At 42.4% G+C, this 27062-nt stretch overlaps 2 protein-coding genes across 5 annotated transcripts in view; one reads left to right on the top strand and one right to left on the bottom strand.

The window, feature by feature from the left end:
• The window catches only part of SYK (spleen associated tyrosine kinase), a 52742-nt gene extending 41190 nt beyond the window's left edge, over positions 1-11552 (top strand). The window contains exons 9-14 of the mRNA XM_051642581.1: positions 377-554; positions 1653-1862; positions 2315-2504; positions 3871-4011; positions 4251-4363; positions 10127-11552. Coding sequence (XP_051498541.1) covers positions 377-554; positions 1653-1862; positions 2315-2504; positions 3871-4011; positions 4251-4363; positions 10127-10199 — 905 coding nt within the window. The 3' untranslated portion in view covers positions 10200-11552. The remainder of the gene's footprint in view (positions 1-376; positions 555-1652; positions 1863-2314; positions 2505-3870; positions 4012-4250; positions 4364-10126) is intronic.
• Positions 11553-17791: 6239 nt separating this feature from the next.
• The window catches only part of LOC127395749 (tubulin polymerization-promoting protein family member 2-like), a 65946-nt gene continuing 56675 nt past the window's right edge, over positions 17792-27062 (bottom strand). For 3 of the 4 annotated variants that reach the window (XM_051643080.1, XM_051643079.1, XM_051643078.1), the window contains 3 exons: positions 18514-18690; positions 18201-18354; positions 17792-18043 (listed from right to left, as the gene is read on the bottom strand). In XM_051643080.1, the coding sequence (XP_051499040.1) occupies positions 17855-18043; positions 18201-18354; positions 18514-18690 (520 nt within the window). In that variant the 3' untranslated portion in view covers positions 17792-17854. Of the gene's footprint in view, positions 18044-18200; positions 18355-18513; positions 19657-27062 lie in introns of those variants that run through there. The other variant, XM_051643077.1, reaches the window with a different exon arrangement.

Genomic DNA, 27062 nt, shown 5'->3' with positions numbered 1-27062 from the left:
CACGGTGCCAAGTTAGTGCTCTGCCTTTCTTTTGCAACACAAGCAAAAATGAGTGCCTAAGAATGAACTACATATAAGGCAGCATTCTGAATGAAGAGTTGTCTGAGGTAAATAATGGAAAGTGCTACATTGGAAGGCTGGCTTTGAACACTTCTTCTGATAAGGAACCTCCTGGTTTCACATTATGCAGATGCTCCTTAGTTAGAACATGTCACCAGGTGGAGGTCACTCTCTTGGGGTGTTCTAAAGTGCCTGGATGTGTTTTCATTAGAATGTCCTAAGTCGAATGCACTGATGATGCTGATCATAGAAAGGGTGAATGTACTAGCTGTGGCAGCAAAACCATCTCACGTGATACCTAATTTTTTCACTGCAGGTGATCAGAGAGAGGCCTTACCCATGGATACTGAGGTCTATGAAAGTCCATATGCTGATCCAGATGAAATGAAACCAAAAAATGTCACTCTTGACAGGAAATTGTTAACCTTGGAGGAAGGAGAACTTGGATCTGGCAACTTTGGTACTGTAAAGAAAGGGTTCTATAAGATGAAAAAGTAAGTGTTTCCTTTTATTTTCATGGACTCTAACATAATTAAAGTCTCTGGCCTTTATTTTGCAGAGCAGCCATAATCTTTGCATGTCATTTGGGCAGACAGACTGTACCTAAGTAATTTGGGCTAGCATTCACCAGTTTCTCTCTTTGTACGTACACTTATTTTCTATACGCTCATTTTCTTTTCCTCTGTTTGCAGACACCTCTTTGCCTGCAGCATAGTCACCTCCCAGCCATTAGTTTTATCTGTGAAGAGGGCAAATGTCCCTTATGACTTTTTTCTCTCCTGTCAAGGGTAGTGCAGTGGGAAGTCTGTGACCTGCCTCCATTGTCTGTGTGGGCACTAATGCTACTGAGTGTTCCCATCTGCACAACCTCACTTTGAGAAAGAGTGCCTCGGACAGCTTACCTGTACCACAGAGATTTTCACCTAAAATAAATATGATAAATACCTGTTTCATGAAGCTGGAATGTTGATTTTCAAGAAGACAGAAATGTGACTGGTTTTTAGCCTGTAATCACAGTAGCAACAAACCCTTTTTATACTGGTGGAACTGGGATTTGAAGGGCTGTGGTCCCAGCTTGTGTGTTTGCTAATCTAGTTTCACAACTGAGCTCTGTGTATCTCAGCAGTCACTCTCTCCCTTAGTTGTATGAGCTGAAGATTGCACAAGTAGGCTTAGTTTGTCAGGATTTCAGAGCACTGCTTTGGTGCATACCTTGAAATGCTTCATGCTCTAGCCTCACCTCCAAAACACTTTGGTGCTTAGAAAAACCTTTGTGGCTTTTCTTGCCAGAAAAGCTTTGTGGTGTTCTTGCCAGAATGAGCAAGAAAATGTTACCCATTTTATTTGTTTTCAGGCTTGTTAAGACATTTTAATTAGTATTTATAATTTTCTCAGGTTCTTTCCTTTATCTTTATTTTGCTTAGCCATCTTTTGAGTATTGATAGAAAGATGTTCCTGTTACAGTTGGGTTTTTTACCTCTCAGAATGCCAGTTCTGTCTTTTGTCACACTTTGTAGTATCTTCATGAAGATTGTGTGTATTTGCACACAGATTTTTCATTAGCTAATCCAGAACTGGACTCTTTTTCACAGGGGTGCCAAGCCAGTGGCTGTAAAAATTCTTAAGAATGAGAGTAATGATCCAGCCATAAAGGATGAATTACTGAAAGAAGCAAATGTAATGCAGCAACTGGATAACCCATATATTGTCCGAATGATTGGCATATGTGAAGCTGAAGCCTGGATGTTAGTAATGGAAATGGCTGAACTTGGGCCATTGAACAAATTTTTACAGAAAAATAGGTATGTAAGCTTTGATTCCATTTGATAGGATTTATCCAAAAGGGAAAAAAGATACAAATCCTTCTTCTTTTTTTTTTTTTTTCCTTCAAGGGCAATTTTAAGTTGACATGTTGGTAATGTAATAATTAATTATTGTAGTTACTTTTCACTGAAACATTATTATCTTGTACATGGCTCCTAACTGGCAAGTATTTCTAGACAAATAGTGCATTTTGAATAAATGGAAGAATTTTCACATGTTCTTCAATTGCTCATTTATTGACGTGATCACACATCATCTTGCTTAGGATATTCTTATGCTGCCTGTTCTAATTAAAGCTTAGCTAAGCATAAATGGATAAGGTTCCTAATATGATGTGGGGAACTTAATAGTAAGGATTTATATTTTAACTCCATGAAAATTCATGAAAATGAACTCCTGACCTTTCAAAAAATTCAATTATTATTTTCAGGCATGTCACAGAGAAGAATATAACAGAGCTGGTACATCAGGTTTCCATGGGGATGAAATACTTGGAGGAGAATAACTTTGTTCATAGGGATCTGGCTGCAAGGAACGTGCTGTTAGTCACCCAACATTATGCCAAAATTAGTGACTTTGGACTTTCTAAAGCTCTTAGTGCTGATGAAAATTATTATAAGGTAAGGTTTGCACAAGACATGAAAGCTGTATAGTAGCATAGCTTAATAAGGTTATTTTCATTTGAAGTGCAGCTGTTTTTAAAAGTTGAAAATTATAAATAATACATATAATCCATTGGTTTATAGCATCATAGTAAGTCAGTGATTTTCAAAATGTGTGATCAACATTAGGAGATGTGTAGGAATTGAAAAGCTAGTCCTTTCATTTATTTGCTTATTTCCTTCATTTACTTTGGGTAGACTTATTAGAATATTTAAATGAGATACCTCCTTAAAAAAAGGGGGGAAAATTTCTTTGTTGCAGATATAAACTTTGGGCCCTTTTGGTTTTCCTCATGTCCAAGGAAGATTTAGGCTAACATTCTATAGTGTTGACTAATAGAGGTGAATTTGGGGAGGTTTTTGAAATTTATCAATTTACCATTGGTAAACAAACATTTGATCTAAGCAGAATGTGTTAAGCATTGTTTTAAACTCATTGGATCTCTTTACAGCTGAAGGGACTGAAATAATTGCAATATTTAATAACGTAAAAGATACAAAGGCTCTAATCATGTCTGCATCTTTTTTTATGAAATATTGCTCTTGCAGTTCAATTTTTTTCTTCCTTCTGCCTATTCCCTTTCATCCACTCTTTAAAACTGATGCACTAAACCATGAAATGCTGCAGTGGAGGGAAAGCACATACTCCCTTCTGATGACCTTCCTATAAGAATAGTAAATGCTGCCAGAAAAGGCAGCAACATCCTAAATCACTGCCACTAGCTTAGCCAGAGCTGCTTGTCAGAGGTTTGAGAAGTGGTATCAAAGGCCCATTCCCTTTACAACTCCACAAAATAGAGTGGGTTCCTTTCAGAAGGTCTAGCACTGTGCTGGGCTAGCTTGACACTTGCATTGTCATAGCACAGTGTTACAGTATAATTTAATTGAACTGCAATTTGCCACAAGGCATTGTGCTTCGAAAAGGAGCATGAGCTTCAGGTAATAATGAGACTCAGTGAAACTGGGTATGTAACTCTTACCTTCTCTGGGGAACCTAGATGAAAAATCTTACTTTTAAAGAGAAGCTTGAAATGTAATTCCACTAAAAAAATGCTCTGGGTCACTTAGCTAAGATTTGCTTTACCAGAGATTCCATTTCAGTGGATTATTTTGAAAATGGACAATTGGGAACAATTTTTAAACACTTTTGAAGAAACCGCTATCTGTTCTAACACCAGCTACATTAGAAATACTATGGTACTTAGTACAAAAACATGCAGATCTAAGTTAAGTTGTCTTATATGAATTTTGATGTGGTTTACTACTTACTACTTACTGCTGTCTGTAGCCTGCTTTTTTTCCTTTTTATTACTGCTTATTTTAGGCACAAAGTCATGGAAAATGGCCAGTCAAGTGGTACGCTCCAGAATGCATGAATTTCTACAAATTTTCTAGCAAGAGTGATGTCTGGAGCTTTGGAGTTTTAATGTGGGAAGCTTTCTCCTATGGGCAAAAACCATATAAGGTGAGTAGTTATATCTGGTAAATTTTTTTCTGTAAAAATTCAGAGCAAATTTGAACCAATGCCTTTTCCTGCATAAAAAGGGTTATTGCAAGCCAAAGCAGGCCTCAGGACCCCATCTGTTGGAAAAAATTAGTCAAAGGATAGCCCAAAATAAACTCGAGGCCTCTATTTGTTTTATACCAGCATGCGTGCTGTAATCATTTGCAACTCAGATGACTGTTCTGGTCACCCCCTTCCAGGGAATGAAAGGTGGTGAAGTTGCACAGATGATTGAAAGAGGAGAACGAATGGAACGTCCTGAAGTCTGTCCAACAGAAGTCTATGATCTAATGAAATTGTGTTGGACATACAAGTGAGTGTGATGCTGTCTTGTTTAACAGAAGTATATTTTAATCTACTTATTTAATGGCCAGAGAGGCAGGGGAAAGGGTATTTCAAAACAGGTCATATCAGCTGGTATTTAGCTTACAACCAACCTCTAACCTAAGGAGTTAGTTGCACTTTCAAGATAAAATTATTTTAATTATTGAGAGTACTACAAGATGCTGATTTTGTACAGCTTGTGTTGTGGGAACACTTTTGTACAAAAACACAGGGTATCATAAAAAAATTAAATAATGCTACAAAAAGGTCAGTCTGCTGTATTTTTGAGAAGGAAGTTTGAAATTAAGCAAATGTTATTCATAGGATGTTTTGGGCTGGAAGGGACCTTAAAGATCATCTAGTTCCAAAGCCCTTTCCATAGCCAAAGACACCTTCCACTAGACTAGGTTGCTCAAAGCCCCATTGAACCTGTCCTTGAACACTTTCAGGGAAACTCAAGTGGAAGAGGAAAATCTATAGATCATGGAAGGAGGGGCTGGTCACTTGGGAGGAATATAGGACTGTTGTCAAAGGATGTAGGGAGGCAACTAGGAAAGCTAAGGCCTCCTTGGAACTTAACCTTGCAAGTCGGGTTAAGGATAATAGAAAGGGCTTTTTCAAATACATAGCCAACAAAACTAATACCAGAGGCAATATAGGCCCACTGCTGAATGAGGTGGGTGCCCTGGTGACAGAGGATATAAAGAAGGCAGAGGTGCTGAATGCCTTTGTTGCCTCTGTCTTTACTCCTGCAGGCTTTCCCCATGAGCCCCAGATTCATATAGCCCCAGAAGAAGTCAAGATAAAGGAGGAGTTTGCCCAGGTAGATGGGGATTGGGTTAGGGATCAGTTGAGTAATCTGGACATCCATAAATCGATTGGTCCGGATGAAATGCATCCAAGGGTGCTGAGGGAGCTGGCGGAGGTCATTGCTGGTCCACTCTCCATCATCTTCGGTAAGTCATGGGTAACAGGAGAGGTGCCTGAGGACTGGAGGATAGCAAATGTCACACCAGTCTACAAGAAGGGCAAGAAGGAGGACCCGGGTAGCTATAGACCGGTCAGCCTCACCTCCATCCCTGGAAAGGTGATGGAACAACTTGTCCTTGGCACTATCTCTAGGCATATCAAGGACATGGGGGTCATCAAAGGCAGTCAACATGGTTTTACCAAGGGGAAGTCATGTTTGACTAACCTTATAGCCTTCTATGAGGAAATTACTAGGTGGATAGATGATGGTAGAGCGGTAGATGTGGTTTATCTTGATTTCAGTAAAGCATTTGACACCGTCTCCCACAGCATCCTTGTAGATAAGTTGATCAAGTATGGGTTTGATGATCAGGCAGTGAGGTGGATCAAGAACTGCTTGAAAGGAAGAAGTCAGAGAGTTGTAGTCAATGAGGCAGAATCTAGTTGGAGGCCTGTGACTAGTGGAGTCCCTCAGGGGTCGGTACTGGGACCGGTGTTGTTCAACATCTTCATCAACGACCTGGATGAGGGTACAGAATGTACCCTCAGCAAGTTTGCTGATGACAGCAAGCTGGGAGGAGTGGCTGACACACCAGAAGGCTGTGCTGCCATTCAGAGAGACCTAGACAGGCTGGAGACTTGGGCGGGGAAAAACCTGATGATGTTTAACAAGGGCAAGTGTAGAGTTTTGCATTTGGGGAAGAGAAACCCCATGCACCAGTACAGGTTGGGGGCTGACCTGCTGGACAGCAGTGTAGGTGAAAGGGACCTGGGGGTCCTGGTAGACAGGAGGAAGACCATGAGCCAGCAATGTGCCCTTATGGCTAAGAAGGCCAATGGCATCCTGGGGTGCATGAGAAAGGGTGTGGTTAGTAGGTCAAGAGAGGTTCTCCTCCCCCTCTATTCTGCATTGGTGAGGCCACATCTGGAATATTGTGTCCAGTTCTGGGCCCCTCAGTTCAAGAAGGACAGGGAAGTGCTTGAAAGAGTCCAGCGCAGAGCCACAAAGATGATTAAGGGAGTGGAACATCTCCCTTATGAGGAAAGGCTGAGGGAGCTGGGTCTCTTTAGTTTGGAGAAAAGGAGACTGAGGGATGACCTCATCAATGTTTACAAATAGGTAAAGGGTAAGTGTCAAGAAGATGGAGTTAAGCTTTTTTCAGTGATGACCAGTGATAGGACAAGGAGTAATGGATGCAAATTGGAGCATAGGAGGTTTAAGGTGAATATCAGAAATTTTTTTTTTACTGTGAGAGTGACAGAGCCCTGGAACAGGCTGCCCAGAGAGGCTGTGGAGTCTTCTTCACTGGAGACATTCAAGACCCACCTGGACGCCTTCCTGTGTGATGTGCTCTAGGTGATCCTGCTCTGGCAGGGGGGTTGGACTAGATGATCTTTCGAGGTCCCTTCCAACCCCTATGATTCTATGATTCTATGATTCTGTAGGGCATCCACAACTTCTGTGGGCAATCTGTCCCAGTGTCTCACCACCCTCACACTAAATAGTTTCTTACTAATGCCTAGCCCAAATCTACCCTCTCTCACTACAAGCCCCTGTAAAAAGTCCCTCCCCAGCTTTCCTGTAAGCCCCCTTCAGATTGTGGAAGGCTGCTGTGAGGTCTGTCCAGAGCCTTCTCTTCTCCAGCTCTCTGATCATCTTAATGGCCCTTCTCTGGGCTTGATCCAGACAGGTCCATGTCCTTCTTATGTTGGGGATTTCAAAGCTGGACTCAGTACTCCAGGTGGGTTCTCACAAGAGCAGAGCAGAGGTGGATAATCACCTTCCCTGACCTTTTGGCCACTCTTGATGCAACTGAGGACATGGTTGGCTTTCTGGGCTGCAAGCGCACATTGCTGGCTCATGTTGAGCTTCTTATCCACTATCACCCCCAAGTCATTCTCCTCTGCTCTGTTTTCCATCTGTTCTTGCCCCAGCCTGCATTTGTGCTTGGGATTGCCCCAACCCAGGTGTAGAACCTTGCACTTGACCTTGTTGAACTTCATGCAGTTTGCATGGGCCCATCTCTCAATCCTGTCAAGGCCCCTCTGGATGGCCTCCCTTCCTTCCAGCATTCTGACCACACCATGCAGCTTGGTGTCATTGGCGGATTTGCTGAGGGTGCACTCAATTCCACTGTCCGTGTCACCAACAAAGATGTTAAACAGCACCAGTCCTGTTACCAACCACTGATGAACACCACTCATCACTGATCTCCACTTGGACACTGAGCCACTGACCAGAACTCTTTGAGTGTGACCACCGAGCCAGTTCCTTATCCACCAAATGGTCCATCCATTAAGTCCTTCTCTCTCCACTTTAGAGGCAAGGATGTCATGCGAGACAGTGCCAAATGTTTGCACAAGTCCAGGTAGATGTTGTCAGTTTCTCTTCCCTTATCCACCATCGCTATAACTGTCATTAAAGGCTATGAAATTTGTCAGGCAGGATTTGCCCCTAGGGAAGCCATTCTGGCTGTCACTAATCACCTCCTTATTTTCCATGTGCCTTAGTATAGTTTCCAGGAGAATCTGCCCATGATCTTACCAGGCACAGGGGGAAGACTGACTGGCCTGGAGTTATTTTTTGCCTTTTAAAAAATGGGGGATAGATATGTTTCCCATTTTCCAGTCAGTGGGAATGTCACCAGATTGCCATGATTTCTCAAATATGATGGATAGTGGCTTAGTAACTTCATCCACCAGTTCCTTCAGGATCTGCACCTTCAGGTTCCTTAGTTGGTCTCAAACTTGATCCACCCTTACCGTGGGTGGTTCTTCATTCTCTCAGTCCCTGCTTTTGCCTTCTGTGACCATGGTCACGTGGCCTAAGCACTTGCCAGTGAAGACTGAGACAAAAAATCATTGAGTACCTCAGCCTTTTCCATATCCTGCATAACTAAGTCTCCCATTTCCTTTGAGAGAGGGCTCACATTTTCCCTAGTCTTTCTTTAGCACCAACAAACCTATGTAATCTTACTTTCTTGCCCTTGATGTCCCTGGCCAGATTTAATTCTATCAGGGCTTTGGCTTTCGTAACCTGATCCCTGGTTCTTGAATTTCTCAGTATTCCTCCCGGGCAACCTGTCCTTGCTTCCACTCTCTGTAGGCTTCCTTTTTATGCCTGAGTTTGTCCCAGAGCTCCTTTTTGCCCATGCAGGCCTCCTGGCATTTTTGCCTGACTTCCTGTTGGGATGAATCACTCTTGAGCCTGGGGGAGGTAATCCCTGAATATTAACCAGGTTTCATGGGCCCTTCTCCCCTCCCGGGCTTTATCCCACAGTAATTTACCAAGCACATAGCTGAAGAGGCCAAAGGCTGCACTCCTGAAGTCCACAGGAGGGAGTCTTCTGTGTGCCCTCCTCGCTGCCCTAAGGATAACTCCACCATTTCATGGCAGCCAAGGCTGCCCTTGAGCTTCACATTCCCCACCAGCCCCTCCTTATTGGTGAGCACAACATCCAACATAGAGTCCCCATCTGTCTATGAGAGGACTCATCTGCTTAATCTTCCTGGATGGGTGGCCTGTAGCAGACCACAACTGTAATGTACCCTGTCCCTGCCCTCCCTTTAATCCTGACCCATAAGCTGTTGGTCAGCTCCTCATCTATCCCCAGGTGGAGCTGTATGGACTCCCAACTGGTCATCGATGTAGACGACAACACCCCCTCCTTATCTCCCCTGCCTGTCCTTCCTAAAGAGCCTGTAACCTTCCATTCCAACACTCCAGTCATAGGAGTCACCCCACCTTGTCTCTGGGATGCCAGTAACACCATAGCCCTGCAGGCATGTGTTTGTCTCTAATTCCTCTTCTTTACTGCCCATGCTATATGGATTATGATAGCGGCATTTAAGCTGGGCCCTTATGAAGCTGACTTACTGGCTGGAGGTGTTTCTCCAGTGCTTCCCTTTTGGTTGCAATTACCTGAGGAGCCTCTGGCTCAACTCTATAAGACTTCAGGTGTGCTGCAGTGTGTCAGCACATCTCCAAGCAACAGGCTGAAGGCCCCTGCCAGCACCCTGTCACTCTAACCTTGGCATGTCATCCCACAGCAGCGTATCACTGGGAAGTTTGATATCCCCTTTCTTCTTCAAGTCCTGTTTAAATCTCTGTCAATGAGCCCTGCAAGCTCGTGAGCAAAGACCCTTTTCCCTCTATAAGAAAGGTGAATCCCATCTGAGTCCAGCCAATGCTCCAAGGTTAGACTAGATAACGTCTAAAGGTCCCTTCCAACCCAAGGTAGTCTATGATTCTGTGATTATAAATCATGCTGCTTGTTATATGTTGGTACTTGTATCTTTAGTATTGGAAAGAAAAAGAACTGAAAAAGAAGGCTCAAATCAGGCAGTGTAACTATCTCAATATGTGAAGTATTATTATAAGAGAGACAGTACAGCCCTATAGTGTATGACTAGGCTTGACTCCGTGGTGCTGAGCCACTCTGTATGACTGTAGTATTCATTTTAAGGCAGATATTACACTGTAAATATTTTTTTGCTCCGTATTCTTACTGAACTAAATAAAGTAGAAAAATAAATGGAGCTCATTTACCATTTTTTTTCTCACAGTACCTTCATCAACCAAAAAGTAACATGCATGATATTAAATTCACTGACTGGATGCTCTGTAGCATTTGCCACTTCGTATTCTTTTTGTAACACTAGGCTTAAAATATTGTAAGCAGCTTTAAATGAGCAATCACAGAGGTAAAGACCCAAGCATTACAAGCCCCACCTATCTTTACAGCTTTCTCCTTCGTATGCACTGATACTTGTCTTTCCACAGCGTTGATGACCGACCAGGATTTGTTGCAGTCGAGCTGAGATTACGTAACTACTATTACGACATTTCCCAGTAACAGCATGAAGAACAGCAGCTTCCTTGCCTCCAGCCAGCACCCTCTGAGAAGCAGTTCAGTTTCTAAAACCATGTGACTTTGATTTTTGTACTGCTGCTTTCACCCTACTAACCTCAGAGTTAAGCCCGGTGCCTGTAGGGTTGCCTTTTCTTGCCTTCTGTGCAATATCCAACCCTGAAATACAGTGTTGAAAGTGGAGAGGCCTCAAAGCCAGGACATCAGAGCAGATGCTTATACTTTTGCTACATTCCTTTTCATTTTATGTGCAGCTTTATTTGCATTACATTTTGCAGTCATGTAAAAGCTGTTTAATATCCTTCAGCCCTCTTCCTCTCTTGTATTTGAATGCAGATTGGAGTTTAGATTCTTCTTATTAATATTCTTAGCTCTCAAATGCGTTAAGAGTTGTTCCAGCCTTCCCCATCCTCAAGGAAGGATAGCATATACATTTCTCACTGTGAAGGAAATTAACTGTGAAAGTGTGTCAGTTAGTTTGACTGAGTGCATGTTTGATTTTACCTCCAGATCCCTTTAAAACCAAGTCGTATTCTTCTCAGTAATAATACAGTCAGAGGTGAACTGGGAGATGTGAATTTCTGACATTTTAATCTCCTTTTATTGTGACCAGCTTCCCTCATTCCTCAACTCATTGGAAGCCCAGCTCTCCCTCAGAGGACTGTTTTTTTCCTGGTGAAACCTGGAAACTCTGAAGCTTGCTCTGTGGTTTCTAAAGCTGAATTTCACTGCTAGTTTAAATATTTTTAAACAGGCATATGGACATCGAATTTACTTTTGTCCTGCCCTAAATATAGTATTTGTCCCAATATTAATGCCTGTGAGCATCTCAGGAAGAGGTGTTTCTTTTCTCACTCTGTTGTAACGGACCGACCATCTTGATTAATGTGCAGGTATAGCAGTGGAAATAACACACAATGTAATCAACTTCTGATTCTGTTTTTATCCTTATGCTTAATTTTTCCAGTTTCATTTTAAATATTACAGATGTTAAAATTTCTATCACTTGTTATTCTCAAGCAGTTACTTTACTGGCATTTACATGTATCTCAGGAGTCTATATACATTGCCTCTACTAGATACAGAGATTTTAGAAGTATATAAAAATAAGTTTTAGATATATTTATTGGACATGGCTAGTTAGAGCATACATGTTGTTGTGTGAACAGGGTTTCTTAAAGATGCAGCAGTATTTTTTTTCTTGCGAAGACACTGTGTGGCCAATTAGGGTGAGAAAGTGTGTAATAATTTTCATAAAGCAGATTACTCTAAAAATGTAGGAGTTACTGTAATATTTTTTTTCCTTTTAATAAGTTTATGGTCTATTTTTAAAAAAAATATGTGATGATTTTAATAGTTTAGTCTTGAGTATGTAATGCAAGACACAGGAAAGCACATGCTACTAAAAGATATGGAGTGCAATAGACCATGTTTCAAATGTGACCAAACTTTACTTACTTTGAAAATTATTTTATTTTTGTTTTGTTTTTAGGAAACATTTTTCTGCAAGAATAGCTTGAGTAGAAGTTAGCCATAGTTATATGAGGGTGTTTCATTGTTTTAATTCTGTTGCTGAGAAGTTGTTAGTTCTACATGTGTAATTAGTACATTCATGGGGATATTAGTTATAAACAAATTGCACAAATCTCTACTAGCTGGTGAGTGGCAGTACTCAATATTCCTGAGAGATATCACTCTCAGTCTATTTTTAAATATATATATATGTATATATATATGTATCTCTCAAAGTGTTACCTGAACAGCAAAACTGGAGGAATATGTCTTCCCCTCTCTTCTGAGTAAATGTCACTTGCTGATGTTACATGATTATTTTTAACTTCATTATTATGTAATGAAAGTTTACCATCAGAACATAGAATATTGTGAAATAAAAGGATTAGGTCTTAAAATTGAAACTAAAAACACTATCAAAAATTTTGTTTTTATGAGTCCTTTAATATTTAAGTGATTTCTAAAAAATGTTGATGCTGTGTACAGTGTGTATATTTACTAAATTACTGTGATAATTGTAGAAGGTAGAGATTATTCTGTTGACAATGAAAGTTACCTGGCATGACAGGTAAGCCCACTGAAGCCTGGACTGCTTCTGAAGCTATTCAGGACTGGCAGGAAAATCTCCCAGAGTACACGTTTTTATTACACTTCAACCTTTCTAAAGTACTGCTTTTCAAAAATACTGTGCTGGATCTGGAAGGTTAGAAGTCTCATGAGTTGGTGCAGCGTATCAGCTAACCAGAGATTTCTACATTACAGGTATCAGCTATGCAGGATTTAAGTCACATTATATCACATGGTATAGGCAACTGTTCTAGGTATTAGCAACTAAGAGATCATAACTTTATCTTTTGCTGCGTGAGACTGAATGTGACTCTGAATGATGAAAAGCGAAGGTCAAAACATAGACAACTCTTCAAGCAGGTACTTAACTTTGGGCAAGCTCCACCTGCTTAAAAGAGTATGCAAGCAGGTGAGTTTAAATCAGACTGTGAAAAATACCCCTAATTGTCACTTTTGAAATTGTTACAGTCAGAACTATAGGTATAATAAGGTACACACTTTATGCACAGCTGTGTGGCCTGGCCCTGCCAATAGGTGGCAATACTTGAACACTGTTGGACTGATGCACCTGTCACAGCATTTCTGACACTCCCTTTGGCCTCTGTTGTTGTTCTGCCTGTGCAGTGCAGAGGAATTGTTTGTCCGTTAGCTGCTTGCTGTGAAGCAAAGTTCTATGTGAGGACAAATCATCAGTGATTTATAATGTGGATGGTTAGTTGTGGATGATTAACTAAGATTTCTGAGACTCTATGTCTGTGTCCCTTTGTCTTTCAAGTAATACAGCAGTGAGGGATTGCAGGCAGAAAGATAAACAGTATGTCCCACACATGCATAGAAGGGAGTGAGGGTGGCATTTGGGTTGAATAGTACAGGGGAACATCAAGTCAGCAATTGTAATTACCACCCCTGAGTTTAGTGAGCACAGAAATCCTGTAAGTCACTGTGGGAAACTGTAGCCCCCCAATATCAGCTTGTGACATTCATGCTGAAAAAGAAGAAATAGGGGGGGAATTTTTTTTCTTGACAGTGAAGAAAAGAAGAAGTGGAGAAAAACAGTATCAGACTTAAAGCAATCACAGACTGAAGTAAAAGACTCAAGTAATTAAACAGTATCACTGTTCCCCAGCAGCATGTCCCAGTGCTGTGTGCCATAGTGTGACACGAGACAGCAGTACCAACCGCATGTGGGTCCTGGCTTTCCCTGCTGGGGCAGCTTGTGGGCCCACTGGTAGCAGGGAGTGGTTATAGGGCTGATGGGCTGAATACTTCCTGCTGTCACTACTGGCAACTGGGGGCTGAGCTGCAAATGCTTGAACTGTGACAGCTAGGGAACTTGTGAAGGTTTGCAGCTGGAAAAAGAGAGGAGGAATGAGAGTGGAGCATGCAGCAACCATCAGAAAGACAAAGTGGGTAGAGGAAGAAGTAATCTGTAAGACTGTTTAATAGTGCTGGAATAAAGAGAAAAGCCTGTGGCATTACAAATCTTCCGTCAGGCTTGTATTACACAAGGAATTCCGGTGAAACAACAGTGTGATGTAGAGCAAACCCAACTGAAAACAGCAGTCCTCTAACTACCCAGAGTTCTCAGAAGCCACTGTGCATCCATCTCCAAATGTGCATTTTTCTTTTCTGTCATGTATGTGTTAATTGAGGTGAATACCCACTGGGTGTACCCACTGCATGTAATAAACATTGCACTGCATAAACCACTGCTTCCCTGAGGTGGTGGAGATGTGCACATTTCTCAATAACCAGAGACGCAGAAGAAACAAGAGGCAGCTGGGGAAAGTGTTACACTGCTGTCCATTAAATTTATAACTCTGTAAATAGCACCTGCATGACCAGTCCAATATAAACGTGCATAGATCATTAATGCCCCACATCCATCTATCATCACAGTTCCCTTACGCTGTCAGGGTAAGAGCATGTTAGGTCAAGGCCTTACTTAACTGTATCAAAGTGCATGTGGAGAAGTCCCACTGCCATCCAGGTGCAGCTACAACGTAGTATGCCACACGTGGCGTAGACCATGGAACAGCAGGTCAGTAAGCTGACTGCTGGGCTCCCCGTGCCTCTGTCATGTTAGAAATGCAATCTGGAACATTAAAAAAAAACTAACTTTGCAAAGGAGTAGTCAATGCCTCAGAATATAGTACGAGCCATCAGTCCAGCTGCAGCACAAGTGTTACTTTGCATGGATACTTGCTTGTCCATCCTGTCCCATTGCCACCAGCCAGTGGCTGCATTGACATCAACATCTGTTCTATCTTCCTCATGCTTTGATGAAGTGAAATTGTGCCCACTTTAGCAACAGCAAGATTTCCAAAACTGTAATGGCCTGCCTGAGATACAGAACAGGTAGCAGAGGCCTTTTTCAAGATTTTGCTTTAAAAACATTACACAAACGCACATGCACATACCCACATGCAGTTTCCAGTCATTTTTTGCCTACCTGTGTTCAGTAACACTCTTATCCTACTGCCCTAGTTTTTACTACACAGATTGCGCTCTGTGTGCATCAATGCTGCCAAATTCTTTCCATCTGATTGAGGTATCAGGTCCGTTCTCCAGTAGCCTGAGGCAATGGCCAGCTGGCAAAGAATTGCTAATACTGGGTTTGGGTCATATTTCTAGAAGGCAGAAAAGGAAACTGAAAGGAAGGGAATGGCTGTAGGGTCAGTGATACATCACAGAGAAACAAGCTCACTGAGCTTGCCAAAGACCAGGACTTAAAGGTATTTTTCTCCACTGTGCTTTGGAGCAGTTGTAAATTGACTGTTTGGCTTGGTTTGGTGTTTCTTTTCCCTGTTTTTCTGTGTAATTTGGAGGCAATGCTTACTTATTTTCCACAGTAATGACACATCTTAGCCATAGCTTGGTATAAATACCTTGATTATTGATGTCATTGTGTTTCATCAAGATTTTCACTGCTGCAAATAAATCCTCCAAACTGAACTAAATATGTGAGCAGCTACATTTCTCTTCCAGCAGCTTCCTATGACCTCATTCTTCTGATTATTATGCAAACACATGCTTAAATTACAATAGGAGAACCAGCAGCTAGCCCTATCCCAAAGCCCTCCTCCTCCCTCTGACACTCAAAGAACAGCACAGAGGAGTGATGCACAATAAACTTTAACCACCAGCAAGAGGAAGACTTCTAACCTATTTCTCCCAGTACGGCTGCTTTTCTAGGTAATATGGCCTCTTTGAGAGAGCAAATACAAAAAGATACAGATATTTACTATCAGGTGGCAGTGGCGTAACAGAATCCAGACACATACTTTGCACTGGGGAGTCACGTCAGGTTTTGCAGGCTCCCAATGCACCAGAGCATATTTTTTTTATTTATTTATTTTTTGCAATTTTTTTTTTTTACTCTGTCATCGATACATAGCTTTGCTGTTTTAAAACCTTGTATCCATTGGTATTACTGCTTCCCCAGGGGTATGCAGTAATCAGGTACTATTTTAAAAATCTTATGTCAACCATGACTTTTTTTATCTGTCCACTCTGTAGCTGCCATAGGGAGTGAGCATAACGTTCCTCATCTTTTTGTGGTTTCTACTTACAAGGAATAGGCAGGACAAGAAGTGATTCTTGTTGGTGCCGGAGTACTACACAAGTTAGATTACAGGATGAAGTACAGAATGAATCATGTCTCAGAAATTCACCCTCCAGTGTCACATTGTACTCGAGTTAATGCAAACCAGAACTCACACTATACAAGCACAAAGCTCGCAGTTTGGTTTTGAAACTCCTGCAGCTTTTTCCATGCCAGCTATATATAAATTTTTAAAAAGCAAAAAAAAAAAAAACAAAACACCAAAACAAAACAAACAAACAAACAAAAAAAAACAAACAAAAAAACCCAACGTAATAAGATGATACATTCTTGTGTTTGTTTGCAGAACTTTTATGTGGGCAATTTCGTGAGTCATATAATTACAAGGAAACTGTGGCTGGAACAAAGAAATAAACTCAAGGTTTGCTTGGTTATTGAGAGCAGTCCTTTTCTTCCCTGCCCCCAAAATGGCAAGGTCCCAAGGTGTTTGAAGTACAGATAGAACAAATGCAAACAACAGATTCCACACCAAGCCTGGACACTGATACAGCTGTGAGACTGCTGGTACCTACATTTTTTTGCTTGAAACTGCATTATTTGGTGGTAGTACCCTGCTGGGCCCATGAATCTGGTGTTCATTTCTGCTTGGCCACCAGTAACCAGCAGAAATGTACTGATTAATACCCTATGTGTCTTAGTAAGCGTTTGGGAGTGAGGTGACATGGAAAATGCTGGGAGAACCTCAAACCTGTGTCTTTAATTACACTAGCACAGATATACTCTGTCTCCCATACACTGACTTTGTTGTGAGGAAGAAATCAGTCAGCCCTTCACCTGGGAAGACCAGGAGACTAAGACTTACAGACCAAAGCATCAGTTGAAAAGCTGTATCCAGGGGCACAATCATACAGTCCTGTGACCTCTCAGCAATATTTTTACAGAACCATCTCATCAGCATGAGGATGAATAGAGCCGCTTCAGCAACTACTAAAAGAGAGTGTCAGGAATAGCAATCATAGCTCTGAAATATTAATATTTATTGCATTTATCTTTTGACAGCATTTAAATAACGAATGCTATGCTAACCAAAGCAGAGCTATGTGAGAATGTTCTGTGATTTTTTTACTGAGTGCATTAGTTTTTATTTTTGTCAAACATCCTGAAATCTCTTCATTTCCAGTACTTTGCTTGAAGTGTTGTACAGGATATGATATACCAACAAAACATTGCTGAGGATGGCCACCTTGAGTGTGTTTTAAAGATCTGAGTTATACAAAAAATTAAGAAGCAGACATAAGGCCTATTTTTTACATACCTTCAAGTGCTATTGTTTTCATTTTTCCCATATCTCATTCCTACTGTTGTGGGCAAAGAAGCAGTCTTCAGTCTGAATTTCACAGTTTACTGCCAACTAATATAAACTTTAAATTATTGGTTCTGGTATTGAAAAATAAAGATAAGCAATAAGCAAAAACAGAGGGGAAATACATCAGCTTTCCCCCCGAAACCTTTCCCGTCCCCTTCCTGGTCTTCCATCCCCTCAGTGCCTTCAAGGAGACTATGAGATTGGGGCCAGCCACTGTGGTTCCTCTTCATTTGCTAGCTTGTTTCTCTCTGCACTGTTTTGGTATGGCCTTCTCCACCAGCTGCAATCCCTTTAGTGTCATACCTCCTCCCGTGTTTTCTGTGTGCCTGCCCCTGCTCAGGGAGGTTTATTTTCTCCAGCCCTTCCTTGACTGGCAATGCAAATCAGTGTAATGGCAGTGGTGCAGCTGGCCCATAGAATTTCCCCCAGAAGGCCAGCTTGTGCTTGGATTTAACCCCACCACAAAACATGGTTGGATAGGGAATCTGCACCATTCTTTGGAGTCCTCCAGATCCCACCCTGTGCATTCCACCCTATCAGATTTGAAGAGCAAAGACAGAAGGCTGCTTGCATGAGAAGTTTATTTGCCTCTCCTACACTAAGGAAAGGTCCTCATTCCCTTAAACAGTTTCAGTTCTTGTGCGTCTTGTCGTATGTGCCAGCTCCCTTGTAGGCTCCAACATAGCCACTGTTGTCCGTCACATCCTGGCGTCCAGCAAGACCCTTCCCTTTGCCACTCTCATCAAAACGCTCTTTGTGACTGCCAGTGTATTTACTAGTGTCTGTCAGCCTGTCGACCCCACCGACCTTGGTGGCTTTCTGCAAGAAAGGAGGCCAGCAAGAGGCAGCTGACATTAGGAGATAGCTCACAAACAAGCTCTCCCCCAGGTGCCAGGACAGCATGCATCCCTGCAGCAAGGAAGCATGGTCCCATAGCAGCTCATGGTACACAGCAGGTGAGGAAACTCATACTCACCGTGGTACCTGTGCTGCCCGGCTCCTTCCCTTCAATAAGGCCATACACAGCCTGTAGTGCTTCCTCTGCCGATTTGCCCTTGAAGCGCTTGCAGCAGATCTCCTTCATGGCCTGCTGGAACTCAGCAAAGGTGATGGTGCGGGCACCCTTGGTCCTATTGCAAGGAGTGATAAAGAGGAAAATTACCTTGCTGCTGGGTGGCAGTGCACTGCCAACACCCAAGGCTGCCCCTCATATGAGAGTCTGCCTGCTTTCTGCCATTTCTTCCTCCCACCCATCTGTGCCGCTCATCATGCCTCCCTGTGACACTCACTTGACTTTGTTGAATACGATGTCAATGTCAGTGCTGGTCACAGCTTTCCCATCCATCACTCCACACTCTTTGCACATTTTGGAGAAGTTTTTCCCCGTCATCTCATTGCCACTGGCAGCTGTGTCACCATATACCGCAAATTTACGGAAAGAATTTTCTAATTCCGACATCTTGTTGCTGTGGAGAAAAGAAGTCGGCAGGGAAGGAGGTGAGAATGATCTGCTGCAGTTGCTGGACACACATTCATGTCCCATGCACATGTCTCCAGCAGAGCTAGGGACACCACCCACAGTTAATCTCTCCACCCTAGGATAACCATGACAACCATACAGGTATTGACACAGAACATATGGGGTCCAGGCAAAATCAGGGCATGGACAGGTTAGGACATCAGGCAAAGCAAAGGGTAGAGCTGGGGTTCTGGGGTGAGTTAGTGACTGCTGCATGTAGGAACAAGGCATCCAAAGCTTCTGAACATTTTTGAAACACAGATTTCCATTTGACTATCTCAGTAACTAATGCCTCCATTTGACAGTTGATTTATGCTTTGCTTGTTATTTTATGATAGAGTCCAGATTTCTCTTCCAGGCCTCACATGAGTGTCTAGATATCACAGACCTTCTTGCAAGTGGCCAAGGACCTATCTCCATCTTTCCCTGTCACACTTCATTCCCTGAATTGCTCCCTCTATTAGGTTGTCCTTCTCCTGACAATTTACTGCTACTGGTCAACTTAGACCACTGAAACCAGCTATCAGGGATCTCTGAGAAAAACCATCACTCACACTTCAAATCAGTCCACCGCAGCCTGAGCAGCCAGTTCCTGCTACTTGTGAGACACCCTTGAACCCTTCTGAAATACCCAGTCTCTCCTACAGCCTTGTACTTCCCCCTAGGGGCTCTGGGTCTCAAGGCTGCCATTGGCAGGCTGCCATTTAACATAAATCTTGTGTGGTCCTACACATCTCTAGAACAAAAATCAGGCAGGCTTGTACTACAGGGCTATGTGCTGTGAGCAGGAAGGGGGCAGTGGTGGGCTCTGGGTAACCCAGCCAGGGGCCTCCCAGTGCCCTTCCCTCCATCCCTGGAGTTGTGGACCAAGCTTACCTGTGTGAGTTGGCTCTGCTGATAATGGCGATGGCAATTGCACTACTGACCTGGAGGCAGTGAGCACCTGGAACCGCCCCCAGGGAATCACCCTGTACCTCACTGGCTGATTGTCATCTCAGCACCTGTGCATGTCACAAGGCTTGGAAGGCTCCACCACAAGGCAGTGGGGGGGGGTTGGGGGGGGGGGGGGAAGGGATATGAGGAGGAGGATGGAAGGGTGGAAGGGGAGGGGAGAAGAAGGGGGTGACAATCCTGTGCCACCAGAGATGTAGCAGTCCAAACCCCTTGGGGAGGTATTGGACCTTCAGCTCACTGAGGGACAAAAAACCAAATACCTCACACTCTTCATCTAGCATAGGCATCACACACTGGTTAGGTCATCCATATGGGGACATGTACTGCAAAGGCATGGGGCTTTTATCCCTGTAATGAGTAAATTCAGCCAGTCCTTTCTTCTCCTTCCTCAAGGAGCAGACCTGCTGTCAGCACACTCATGTCTTGACCAGGGGATGGGCCCACATGCCTTTGGGGGTTACCAGGAAGTCAGTAACTCCAAAAAGCAGGGGGGGAAGTGGGAGATACACAACACACTTCAGCTGAAAAAAAAAATAAATATTGAGAAACACAGTTTTGCACTCATAAGCTAACAAATTTAAAGTCGCTGGAAATTGAATCTGGGGTGTCCAAGCCAGCAATAAGGCTCAGCTTATCCCCTGGAAGTCATCCTGTGTAGAGCACAATGGTAGCACACTGCTAAAAAATGGCATTTTTGTGTTTGTGCTCCACGCAGGAACAAGCTAATGTGCCTTCATTGGTTGATTTATTTTATCTTCCCTAAGCTGTCCTTAGCAAGACGGAACCATGCATACATACATATATATATATATATATATATATATATATATGCATTATTTCAGAAATATTTTATTCTTACCACTAATTAACAGTTATGCATTTCCCAGTGTTGTTCTTTGTCACAGCAAGCCCAAAGCACCGGAGTAATCTTGGTCAGGCTCTGTCCATTCCAGGAGGAAAACCTTCCAGGTACTGCTGCATGCTCACCACTCCTGCACTTGTGCATTACTTAAGTCTTTCTCTTGGGCTGACAATAAATCTTCACCAATGACATTTTAGACAAACTTGTCTGCTCCTTGGCAGGTCTTGTGTGAAGGGCACCAGGAAGCTGTCAGCCTTGAGAAGTTTCTGCAGGGAGTGTGGTCCAGGCAAGGGTGAAATGGCAAAAAAAGTGCCTGGTGCCGCTTATTGCCACTGTTGGGGAACTCAGCCTGGCATCCCATCGTGCCAGGGGGACAACTGCATCACAGCCCTGGCACAGCCGTTCAGCATACTAGTTCTGCAGCACCACTTGCTGCTGCTGAGCCAGGGGCAGAAACTAAGGATGTCAATGTAAAACTCAGAAAAAAAAAATTGGTAGCAGGGCAGTTTCTACCTTTCAGACAAGTGCTGATCACACCAATGTATTGTTTCCTCTTTCCTTGCTGCAGGCATCTTAGTTTGTGCTTCAGTCGGAACGCCAGTTTCCCTGCACAAGGAGAGCAGGAAAGAAGTGAGGCACTAAGATGTAATGCGTGACAGGAATGACCAATGTGTGGGGCAAATGTGCATCTTTTTAAGGGGTGTGTGCTTCTTATATCCATGAAAGGAGTCTTTTTTCTGTGACAGAATGTATCTTTGAAACTGAACTGGTTTCCCTCTTTTAGTTAGAGCATGTGACTTTTTTTTTAATTGAAAAATGTATATCTAGCTGGAGGTAATTAAGCAAAGCTGAAGGACCCAGAAAGAAGGCAATACTGTTGTAGAGTGAGTAGCAAAATGCCCATAAACCTCAAGATCATCTCTTTTTTTTTTTTTTGCCTGCAGCTCAAAACCACTTCAGATCTTTTCTGAGATGCTCATAACTTACTGGTTCATGCTCTTCACAGTCTTCATGTGACAGTAAAATAAAAGATCACTTCCCTTAAAGCTCTTGTGGTAACGCTCCCCAGCCATGAACTCATCAAAGCCACAAAGAATAACAGCTTAAATCCACCAAGTCTCCAAACCTGCAGGGATTGCCAGGGAGGATGGGGCTCATACTTTTTGATCTGGATGGCCCTAAAGGGTGTTCTCATCCACTGCACACCTGATCACAGGACAAAGGGCTATCTCCACCTGTGTACTTTGTAGGTAGAGCAAGCATGCAAGAAGCTCACCAGAGGTCATCGACATTTGACAAAAAAAAGAAAACTATGTTATATCCATCCTTGTATTCCAGTTCCTGAGAGGGAAAAAAAAAGGTCATACAGACATGTGTGTGCTCACACAGCACCTATGGTCAAGGTTTTTATTAGCCAACACACCCTGTTAAGACAAAGGCAAATGGCTAGGTTGCTGCTCTGAAATTTCCTTCCTTCTCTATACTAGTATTTCTCTAGCAGATCTCTGTTCCTGGTGTTACCTGCCAATTTTGTTAACAACAATCTTCCCTGAATTTCCAGCTCCCCAATAAAAACATGAAATGGGATTTAGCCTAACACCGAAAGCTGCAAATTTCCCCACCGACACCCCACAGACTTTTCTAAAGGGAAGCAGCTCCTGTGTTCTGCAAGTTTGCCATCACTAAATTCATTTAACCTGGAGGACAGGTGTGTAAAGAGATACTCTCTAGAATGATAGCACATAACCGACAAATCACACAACAAAATAGTTTTATTATGTTCCAGACTGAAGTTAATGCAGAGATTAATTTTTATCATTGTACCTAAGGTCTTTGCTCTTCAATTCTCTCATGGCTCCATGACAAATTCCATTCTCAACTGCAAGGTTTTTGACAAAGTCAGGCCAACAGAGTACACAATTTAGTCCCAAGTAACTAGTTAAGTATTTGAAACTGTTGCCAGTCTTTCATGAGGTCAGTTGAAAATCACATCTATGGAGGTCTGAAGCTTCTGAGATAAGACAAGGATTGAAGTAATAGAGGAGGATCATCAGAGAGACAAAAACAGAAACAGAAACAAAACCCAGATACACACAAAATTACCCTGTTCCCAAAGCAAATGCACCATTAAGGACAAAGAGTGTATTAAGGACACAGAGTGTATTATCAGTAAGTTTGCAGATGACACCAAGGTAGATGGGAGTGTTGATCTGCATGAGGATAGGGAGGCTCTACAGAGAGACTTGGATAGATTAGATTGTTGTACTGATGTTACTGGTATGGGCTTCAACAAGGCAAGTGCCGGGTCCTGCACTTGGGCCACAACAACCCCAGGCAATGCTACAGGCCTGGGGAAGTGGAAGTGGGGCTGGAAAGCTGCCTGGCAGAAAAGGACCTGGGGGTTCTAATTGACAAGTGGCTGAATATGAGCCAGCAGTGTGCCCAGGTGGCCAACAGAGCCAATGGCATCCTGGCTTGTATTAGAAATAGTGCGACCAGCAGAAATAGAGAGGTGATTGTCCCCCTGTACTCAGCACTGGTGAGGCCACACCTGGAGCATTGCGTCCAGTTTTGGGCACCTCAATTCAAGAGAGATATTGAGGTGATGGAGCACATACAGAAGAGGGCAACGAAGCTGGTGAAGGGCCTAGAGAATAAATCTTATGAAGAACACTTGAAGGAGCTGGGAATGTTTAGTTTGAGGAAGAGGAGGCTGAGGGAAGACCTCATCAGTCTCTACAACTAGCTGAAAGGTCATTGTAGAGAGGCTGGTGCTGGTCTCTTTTCACAGGTAATTAGAGACAGAACAAGAGGGAAGACTTCAAGCTGCGACAGGGTAGGTTTAGACTGGACATTAGGAAAAAAATATTCACAGAGAGAGTGGTTAGACACTGGAATAGGCTGCCCAGGGAGGTGGTTGAGTCACCATCCCTGGATGTGTTTAAGCGTCATCTGGATATGGTGTTGGTGGATATGGTTTAAGGGAGAACTTTGTAGAGAAGGGATGATGGTTGGACTCAGTGATCCCAGGGTGTTTTCCAACCTGAACGGTTCTATGATTCTATGATTAAAAGAAAATTCTCAGGTTATGAAAGGATATGCTAAATTGCTTAAATCTTTGGTTGTAAGGCAGTGACTCACTCTTTAGCAGTAAAATGCTTAGCTGCAAAACCAAGACTGGAATTCAGTGTTCTGTTCAATTACTTATCTAAATCTGCAGGAAAGTTGGAAGACAGCTTTGATACCATCTGTGTGGAACCAGCATTATTTATTTGAGGAAAAACAGTATTATGAAGAGATGCAAGAGAACAAGAAAAGAAGATAGGGCATCTGTAATTCTGAAGCAATCCAAACCAGCTCTGCAAAATAGCAGAAATCCAGGAAAAATATAAATGTCTGAGACATTTTTGTAAGCAAGAATATTAACTTCTGTGGTTATGAATAAATGAATAAATTATTCTTTCCTAGATTTTATAAACTATTGTCATAATCACATAAATCTTATTTTCACATGAAGCTGTGCATACCATAAGATTTCCCTTTCAATGCCACAATCAGACAAACTGTTTCAATGAAAACATTAAAGCAGTGAGACTCCAATTACTGTATTAAACACTCAAAATCTGTCAAAACAACCTGCTTGGTTTGCTGCTAGATGCAGAAATCCTTAAATGATGGAGGATGAAGTTGAATAAAAAGTCAGATGTGGAACTGTATGCACTTCACAAGTATGACCTCAGAACATGTTCTTTTGCAGTCAAATTGTCCCTTTCCTGGTCTCTGAGTATATGGAGAACAAAGTTTAATTAAAAATTAGAGTAAAGTTGGAGAATGTAATGCATAGTACAAGTTTAAAAGGCAGTGACTTTAGTTGTCTTACTGAAAGAATATAGATGTGTGGGGAAAGAGTAGAAAAGAACATAATTCCAGATATCTATTTTAACTTGAGCTGCTAAACTGCTTCAATTCTTATTGAAAAGTATTTGCAAGCCATCAGTTGTGTGCTGTCATTCAGACCTGCAGACGCTGCCATGAATCAAGTACAAATAGGATACGCAGACTTCCTCCTCATTTGTCACTTAGCATTTTTATGAACAAACGCAATGAGCTTCATGAGATATTCTCATTTATACCATAGCTGGTGTTGGCCCATCATTTTCCTATGATAGTTCAAGTCCTTTTCAACCACCTGCACAGTCCTATTTGAATCACAGAATGCTATTTGAAGATTTAAAATTCAACTTCAAGCAAAAGAAGAAAAAACATCAATGACTAATTACCAGTGTTATTTTTGCATCTTATTTTATCAAAAAGCAATTTTCTTCAGTATTAGTCCATAAAGGCCATGGCTTAACTAGCATTTAAAAGCACATACTTGACCTTGTTTTCTGAGGAAATACTAAGCAATACAATGGCCTTTTTCACAAACTGCAGTCTTAGTATTACACTGTTGTCTCACAATGCTTTTACCTTCTCTTCTACTTTGCCATCCATAAAATAAATCACTTAGACAACCCAGTTAAAAGCACTGAGCACAACCAGACTTAAACAACACATGAGGATTTACATCATGTTACAGAGCTTCCTGCTTCATTGCTTGTTTTTTCTGCATCCTACTTAGTAAATGAAGTTGTTAACAGCAAATTGTAAAGTCCAAGAACAGATATAAGGATGGTCTAGAACACCAGACTTTTAAAGCTACATATCTTCTCCCATTATCATCTACTAATTTAAAAAAAAAAAAGGGGGGGGGGAGGGGAGAGCGGGTTATGTTTTTGGCACTGCTAAGGAAACTGCCATCTTATTTCAAAAACACACTGCAGCTTGCAGAGGAAGAGCCTGTCTTTTCTTCACTGTCAGGTCAGTCAATGGTTCAGACTTCAAACATTTTTGTGAAGGCAAATTGCAAAGACAGGAAGCTGTGCACCCTTTCCTTCAAACAACTCTGAAGGGAAGTGCTGTGTTAGCTAACATGCTTCTTTTGTGGCCAGTGGCTTTCTGGATGGCCAGAGTTGACAGGAAGGGAGTTTCAGTTTTGACTGAACTAACATCTTCGAGGCATACCATGAGCAGAGATCAGTCAGACACAGCTCTGCACTCTATCCTGATGCAGAGGGTACTCCTTAAGCAGCATCATAAGGAACCAAGAAACCAACTGGGTCTTCTCATTTTTCTTTTAATGATCTGATAAGTGTTCCCAAAACCTGCACTGTCTAGCACCAACTCAGGCATATGGCAAATCTAGAAACAGCAAAAGAAAGGCACTATTTACAGCCTTGTGCACCGACTTGAATCTGGCTGCTCTTCCTCACTAAATATTTCAGTGACCAGCACCTGGGAGCTGAGCTGTTTTTCTGCTGCATGTTTACAGCATCTTGAAAATGTATATCAGATCCAAGTCAGGACTTTAAGGCACTTCTGCAATAGAACTGATCAATCGTACTGATGTCCTAGCAGTCAGGGACTCATCTAGCTAGGCCCAGGGGACATGGCACCAGCCCTGTGTATCCACCTAACCTGGATGGAGGGTAGCAAGAACATTTATTTAGTACTAGATGCTGCTGCTCCGTGGCACAGGCAAATCCCATTCCAGTCGGCATCTATGGTTTACACATCAGCGCTGGGTGTTGACACAAGGCTGGTGGCGTTGCTGTTTTCCTGTCCTTTCTGTGCTTCCATGCTCTTGCAGCAGGTGGTGAAATGGCTCCCCCTCATTCTTTCCTCATACTATCAAATCACGAAAATCACAATCAGGAGATGCTTTGCATAGCAGAAATATAAAGATGTTAAAAAAGCCATTAGGAAAAGCCAAGAAGAAAAAGACCTTAAAAGGGCCAGTGATGATAGAGAGGCAACAGCCTTCAGCATGACAAATCTCTGAGCCTGAGCGGTAGCCAAAAGTTTCATGCTGCAGGATGCTTTAGGAGCATGTGCTTGTTCTGGTCTAAGCACATGCCAGAGACAAGACATGTGAGTGCATGAACTTTTCTTTTGATGCTTATTTTTGTACTGATAGTCAACTTAGTTTTCTCGCTTTTCAGGGAGATATTAACCTATTATATTTTCTCCCAGTTCTCATTCTTCCTCTTTTGGCCTACAGTGCTTTTCCTAGAAAATGAAAAAATACACTGTAATTGAACTTGCTTCTTAAACACATAAACAAACTGCCAGCACACCACACCAGCTTCTTTTAGGCTGGGAAAGTTGTAAAAGCCATGTGCTGCTGTAGACGGAAACCAGAGCTGCTCACACTTGCATCTACACTGAACAAGATTACCAGAATCCTGGACACCAGAAACTGAGAGAGGACAACTCATGAAAAGCAGAAGAGTACAAGTGCTCAATTTCCTCTGTTTTACAGCTTGTAAAATAACTTACGCTTGACTCAAGCAACAGCGACATTTTCCAGCCTATGTGAGAAAAGCTGACACCTCTTTTGCACGCTCAAGCAGTGCAAACCATTGGCTGAAGAGATTTGGGGCAGTAGGTCTGGCTGCAACACA

This window comes from Apus apus, chromosome Z (genome assembly GCF_020740795.1).
Source record: "Apus apus isolate bApuApu2 chromosome Z, bApuApu2.pri.cur, whole genome shotgun sequence".
Taxonomy (NCBI): Eukaryota; Metazoa; Chordata; class Aves; order Apodiformes; family Apodidae; genus Apus; species Apus apus.
This window is presented reverse-complemented; position numbering and strand designations above follow the sequence as displayed.